Raw genomic sequence first — 7500 nt, 5'->3', positions numbered from 1 at the left:
ATACTTACAGTACACTATACACACAGTGTACACACACTGTACAAACTACACTATATACAAACTATACACTCTACATAAGGCCCATTATACTAACAGTACACTATACACACACTGTACAAACTACACTATATACAAACTATACACACTACATGAGGCCCATTATACTAACAGTACACTATACACACACTGTACAAACTACATTATATACAAACTATACACACTACACAAGGCCCATTATACTAACAGTACACTATACACACACTGTACAAACTACACTATATACAAACTATACACACTACATGAGGCCCACTGTACAAACTTTTACATTTTTTTCAATTTTGTCGTATTGCTCTCATCATCATAAGTTTAAGATTGAACCATCGTAACTCAGGGACCCTCTGTATACAACATGAGGCCCATTATACTAACAGTACGCTATAAACACACTGTACAAACTACGCTATATACAAACTATACACACTACATGAGGCCCATTATTCAAACAGTACACTATACACACAGTGTACACACACTGTACAAACTACACTATATACAAACTATACACTCTACATAAGGCCCATTATACTAACAGTACACTATACACACACTGTACAAACTACACTATATACAAACTATACACACTACATGAGGCCCATTATACTAACAGTACACTATACACACACTGTACAAACTACACTATATACAAACTATACACACTACATAAGGCCCATTATACTAACAGTACACTATACACACACTGTACAAACTACACTATATACAAACTATACACACTACATGAGGCCCATTATACTAACAGTACACTATACACACACTGTACAAACTACACTATATACAAACTATACACACTACACGAGGCCCATTTTTCAAACAGTACACTATACACACAGTGTACAAACTACACTATATACAAACTATACACACTACATGAGGCCCATTATACTAACAGTACACTATACACACACTGTACAAACTACACTATATACAAACTATACACACTACACAAGGCCCATTTTTCAAACAGTACACTATACACACACTGTACAAACTACATTATATACAAACTATACACACTACACGAGGCCCATTATACTAACAGTACACTATACACACACTGTACAAACTACACTATATACAAACTATACACACTACACGAGGCCCATTATACTTACAGTACACTATACACACACTGTACAAACTACACTATATACAAACTATACACACTACATGAGGCCCATTATACTAACAGTACACTATACACACACTGTACAAACTACACTATATACAAACTATACACACTACATGAGGCCCATTATTCAAACAGTACACTATACACACACTGTACAAACTACACTATATACAAACTATACACACTACATGAGGCCCATTATACTAACAGTACACTATACACACACTGTACAAACTACACTATATACAAACTATACACACTACATGAGGCCCATTATTCAAACAGTACACTATACACACACTGTACAAACTACATTATATACAAACTATACACACTACACGAGGCCCATTAAATTTACAGTACACTATACAGACACACACACACACACACACACACACACACACACACACACACACACACACACACACACACACACATCACTACATGAGGCCCATTATAATTACAATACATTATACACACTACATACATTATACACACGCTGTACGCACACTATACACACACTATACAAGACTATACACATTGTACACACACTGTAGGGACTCTATACACACTAATACACATACATTATTCTATACGATTCTATACACAATACACACTAAACACTAAACACCACACATACATTTATTCCATCTCACACACTCTCTCTCTCTCTCTCTCTCTCTCTCTCTCTCTCTCTCTCTCTCTCTCTCTCTCTCTCTCACACAGACTCACAACACACACACACACATTTTTTTCTTTCACTGTTGTTAGTTACCTGGTGTGTGTGTTAAATGATCACCATTCCACAGTCCTCACTTTCTGTGTCAGTATTGTTTGTATGTTTGCTTTCGTTCTCGAGTTATAAGTAAGTAAATCTGTTCTTCCAGTCTCACTCTGTCAGTCTCACCTCCTCCTCCACCGTTTCCTCTGCCTCACTGTCTTACTGTCTCACCCTCATTCTCTCTCTCTCTCTGTCTCTCTCTGCCAAACCCTGTAAAATTCCAAGCCTCACCCAATGTGTGTGTGTGTGTGTGTGTGTGTGTGTGTGTGTCTTACCTGACACAAAGAAAGAACAGGTGTGTCAGATTCTTTCACTTCATTTCTCTTACAAAAACAGAGTTCTTTATTCAGAAAGCTATTTGTGTGTTTGTTTGTGTGTGTGTGTGTGTGTGTGTGTTTGTGTGTGTGTGTGTGTGTGTGTGTGTGTGTGTGTGTGTGTTTTGTGTAACTGTTCTGACTCTGTTGTCCCCCTCACACCCTAATTAAAGAGTTCAAAGGTCACAACTCTGCACTTCCTTTTGCGCTGGATGATCAGAAGTAATTTCTTTACAGGTGTGTTTGGAATGTGGAGTGTGGAGGAAAATGAAGAACTAAAAGCACATGTTTAATGCTAACAAGCTGCTGTAAAGCAAAACACACCCTAGAGGTGGATAAACTTTGATGAACAGTGAGAAAGGGTTACGGTTAGGGTATAGGGTTAGGGTATAGGGTTAGGGTATAGGGTTAGCGTATAGGGTTAGGGTATAGGGTTAGGGTTAGTGTATAGGGTTAGGGTATAGGGTTAGGGTATAGGGTTAGGGTATAGGGTTAGCGTATAGGGTTAGGGTATAGGGTATAGGGTTAGCGTATAGGGTTAGTGTATAGGGTTAGGGTATAGGGTTAGGGTTAGTGTATAGGGTTAGGGTATAGGGTTAGCGTATAGGGTTAGGGTATAGGGTTAGCGTATAGGGTTAGGGTATAGGGTTAGTGTATAGGGTTAGGGTATAGGGTTAGGGTATAGGGTTAGGGTTAGCGTATAGGGTATAGGGTTAGCGTATAGGGTTAGGGTATAGGGTTAGCGTATAGGGTATAGGGTATAGGGTTAGCGTATAGGGTTAGGGTTAGCGTATAGGGTTAGCGTATAGGGTATAGGGTTAGCATATAGGGTTAGGGTTAGCGTATAGGGTTAGGGTAAAGGGTTAGCGTATAGGGTATAGGGTTAGCGGTAAGGGTTAGGGTTAGCGTATAGGGTATAGGGTTAGGGTATAGGGTTAGCGTATAGGGTATAGGGTTAGCGTATAGGGTTAGTGTTAGCGTATAGGGTTAGGGTTCGGGTATAGGGTTACGGTATAGGGTATAGGGTAAAGGTATAGGGTTAGGGTATAGGGTTAGGGTATAGGGTTACGGTATAGGGTTAGGGTATAGGGTTAGGGTATAGGGTAAAGGGTTAAGGTATAGGGTATAGGGTATAGGGTTAGGGTATAGGGTATAGGGTTAGGGTATAGGGTTACGGTATAGGGTTAGCGTATAGGGTTAGGGTATAAGGTTAGGGTATAGAGTAAAGGGTTAAGGTATAGGGTATGGGGTTAGGGTATTGGTTTTGGGTTAGGATATAGGGTTAAGGTATTGGTTTTGGGTTAGGGTATAGGGTATATGGTATAGGGTTAGGGTTACGGTATAGGGTTAGGGTATAAGGTTAGGGTATAGGGTAAAGGGTTAAGATATAGGGTATATGGTTAGGGTATTGGTTTTGGGTTAGGGTATAGGGTTAGGGTATTGGTTTTGGGTTAGGGTATAGGGTTAAGGTATTGGTTTTGGGTTAGGGTATAGGGTATATGGTATAGGGTTAGGGTTACGGTATAGGGTATAGGGTTAGGGTATAAGGTTAGGGTATAGGGTAAAGGGTTAAGATATAGGGTATATGGTTAGGGTATTGGTTTTGGGTTAGGGTATAGGGTTAGGGTATTGGTTTTGGGTTAGGGTATAGGGTATATGGTATAGGGTTAGGGTATCAAATTATAGCAAAACAGAAAAAGAACCACAGAATGTGATACTTGTTACAGATGAGCTCCTGCTGCTGTGACACTAAGAGTCTTCATGTTCATGTCATGTGTCCTTCACTGCTAATCATCCAAATGTGATGAGATTTTGGGAATGGATGTGAAGCTGCGTGCGCCAGGATGCTGTTTAACGCCAATATTATAATTAATGACAGTTTAAAGCTGAAACACTGCCACCTAGTGGGCATGTATATTACTTTCAACTGAGACAGTTTAAGTAAAATGTCTGTTTAAATAAAAAAATAACCGTAATTTAATTAGATTTGATTATTCTCGGATGTTTCATTTTTATTATTAATAGAGTCTAAACAAGAAATCTGGAGTGAGGATGGGGGATGTTTATAGTGGATCAGTGACTTTATGGTGAGGAGGACCGAATGACATCTACACATCTAACTTTAATACAGAATGTGTGAATGGAGCATCACTCCATGTTCTGATAGCATGTTTGGGTTCATCCAAAGTCTACATGCTGAGACCATGAACACATATTTTACAAGCTGTCATGTGAACTGTCACAGGGAGGTGGTAGCTTAGTGGTTAAGGTATTCGACTTCGGTCATGAAAGTCATAAATTCAAATCCCAGCAACACCAAGTTGCCACTTCTGGGCCCCTGAGCAAGGCCCTTCAACCCACATTTGTTCAGTTGTATGAATTTGATAAATGTAATTTGCCCTGGATAAGGGTTTCTGCCAAATATCATAAATGTGACCTGTGATCTCTGTAGAGCAATTTAGTAAAAGTTTAGAGAAATTTTACAGCAAGTTTTGCGACATCACTGTCAGGTTTTTATGGCAAAATGGCAGTGATATATCACAGGGTTTAATGTGTCCATAACACTTTCGTTACACAATTATCAGTATTTCCTGAGCAAAAAACTCAGTTACAACATTTTTATAATTTAGTCCTTAGGAGTTTACTCACATTTACCTTTTAGATTTCTTTTTCTTAGGTAAAGGAGCAGATCTGGAGGGATCATGGATATGGAGTGTTTGGTAAACTGGGATATTTGTATGCTGTCGTCTCCTCACTCTCACACGTTCACTCAGGTTTGGTGATGGTGGTGTGGTGGGTCGTCTCTTATCCCAGAGATCCTCATGTCTGTGTTTCCTTCTGCTTCTCCCTTTTAGTTCTGCTGCCAGAGTGAAACTTACCAGAGTCCAAACTGCACAGTGACTTAACTTTCATACAACAATCAGGAGACTTAATAATCCATATCCTTCTCTTCCTGTCACCCTCTTCTCTCTCTCTCTCTCTCTCTCTCTCTCTCTCTCTCTCTCTCTCTCTCTCTCTCTCTCTCTCTCTCCTCTCTCGGTTGAGTTAAACATGCTCCTGAGGTTCCAGTGACCACTGTTCCTGCCCCTCTCCCCTTTGTGGATCTTCCCACTTCGTCCTGGTCTGCCTCTGGATGATGTTCTCTTCGTTTGGAGGCGACTCTGTGCAGCTTGGGACGGTTTCTCGTCAACACCTTGGGTGGTTCCATGAAATTCCGGAGTAAGAACAGGTGCTTTGAGGATTTGAACTGTAGTTGAGGTCAACAGTCTGCTACACTGACTCAGGACAACAGTTTGCTCTGATCTCCATCACTGCACCTCAACATCGTTTATCTGTAATAAATGGACATTCGGTGGCACCCAGATGAGGATGAGGTTCCCTCTTGAGTCTGGTTCCTCTCAAGGTGTCTTCCTTCTGCATCTCAGGGAGTTTTTCCTTCACCACAGTCTCCACCGACTTGTTCATCAGGGACAAACTTACACTTATAAAGAACTTATTCATGTTTATCTCCACATTATCTGTGTAAAGCTGCTCTGAGACGTTGTTCATTATTAAAAACGCAACACAAATAAACATGAATTAAACTGAATTACCTGCACAGATAACAGGATTTCTGCTTTCAGGTTAAGTTAAAGCAATTTCAACTCTATTCTTGTTCATGTTTATAAACCAATTATTATTATTATTATTATTATTATTATTATTATTAGACCTCAAGTTTATAAATGCTTCTTTTATCCTGGAGATTCCCATAACATCGATCAACAGAAAGTAAAAAAAACAAAACATTTAATACTTTGAGTCTTCATGCATTTAAAAACACAAAAAGGTACATGAAATGTGACAAGATTTAAAATACATTAAATGAATGTGATGAATACAGATGTTCAGATGCTTTGATGTTCAGTTTACTTGTTTGATCTCGGAAGTGGTTTACAAGACAAAGCAGAAGAACTGCAGCTGTGTGTGTGTGTGTGTGTGTGTGTGTGTGTGTGTGTGTGTGTGTGTTATTTTTCTGTCTGGGAACAGCTTCTTGTTCACACACCAACTAATTTTTGACACTGCAGTCTTGTTAAACCTCATCCTCACCCTCTTACTTTGCCCTGCAATTTCAGAGCAGTGTTTAAATTAAGTGATTGTGTATTAATGTCGCCCCCTAGCGGACACATTCAGCATCATAGTTGCATTCAATACACTGCTGTTTTTCAGTGTTCATTAGTGTTTGTGTGTGTGTGTGTGTGTGTGTGTGTGTGTGTGTGTGTGTGTGTGTGTGTAACAGATGAATATGTTTTAATATTTCTCATTTATCAATACCAGTTAATGTGTGGCCATAATCACCTAAACCAACCCCCCCCCCCACACACACACACACTCACACACAAACACACACACACAAAAGCTATGTGTCATTGTAAATCCTGTCATTTTGTACACATTCATGTTTTGTGTAACATTTTTGTTCTGTGCTTTTCTGCTCCTCGTAGTGTGTTTCAAGTGTGTGTGCTGTGTGAGTGTGTGTGTGCTGTGTGAGTGTGTTGGCTCTGGCATCTTGCTGTGCGATCTGCAGGTTTTCTTTCAGTATGTGATAATAACAGATTGCATCAGCCAGACAGTTGAAGCTGCTGAGACAAAGACTGACATGAACAAATTTCCGCAGCTCATTGATGACGTCTAAACTGATGCTGTTCTGTTTACCATAGAAATAAAGAAGCACAGCGATGTGATACGGAATGAAACACAAGAGGAACACCACCAGGTTGCTGAGCACGATCTTTACACTCTTATTGTTTCGCAGTTTAGCATCATTCGAATTCCGTTTGCGTAAATTGTGCAGGATTTTAACGACGTGCACCGAGCAGAGCACCATGATGACAGTGCTGCTCCAAAACACACACTCCACACACACAATGAGCCACTGTTTCTTCCATGTGTTACTGGAAAAGTTCTGGAAACAGTAGGACTCATTACTGTTGTCTCTGTGAAAATCATAAACCGGGTAACTAAACCCAAACAGTAAACTCCACACAACTGCGCAGATGCACACAGCCTTCCGTTTGGATCGCAGGTGCCGGAAAGGGAATTGCAGAGCGACATAACGATCCACAGAGATGCACACACTTAGCAGGATGCTGCCGTACATGTTGACATACACAAAACTTTCAAACAGTGAGCAGGAAAAGTTTCCCAGTTTCCAGGAG

General features: G+C 40.0%; 2 protein-coding genes across 2 annotated transcripts in view; both read right to left on the bottom strand.

The window, feature by feature from the left end:
* The window catches only part of ngef (neuronal guanine nucleotide exchange factor), a 28976-nt gene extending 26725 nt beyond the window's left edge, over positions 1–2251 (bottom strand). Inside the window, exon 1 of the mRNA XM_083525102.1 lies at positions 1983–2251. The gene's annotated coding sequence lies outside the window, so the exon portion shown is untranslated. The remainder of the gene's footprint in view (positions 1–1982) is intronic.
* Positions 2252–6232: 3981 nt separating this feature from the next.
* The window catches only part of gpr55a (G protein-coupled receptor 55a), a 2850-nt gene continuing 1582 nt past the window's right edge, over positions 6233–7500 (bottom strand). Inside the window, exon 2 of the mRNA XM_083526227.1 lies at positions 6233–7500. This exon is cut by the window's right edge and continues 213 nt beyond it. Within this exon, the coding sequence (XP_083382353.1) occupies positions 6702–7500 (799 nt within the window). The 3' untranslated portion in view covers positions 6233–6701.

The sequence above is a fragment of the Silurus aristotelis genome (genome assembly GCF_946808225.1).
Source record: "Silurus aristotelis genome assembly, chromosome: 22".
Taxonomy (NCBI): Eukaryota; Metazoa; Chordata; class Actinopteri; order Siluriformes; family Siluridae; genus Silurus; species Silurus aristotelis.
The sequence above is the reverse complement of the archived record's forward strand: the minus strand, read 5'-3'. Positions and strand labels throughout refer to the sequence as shown.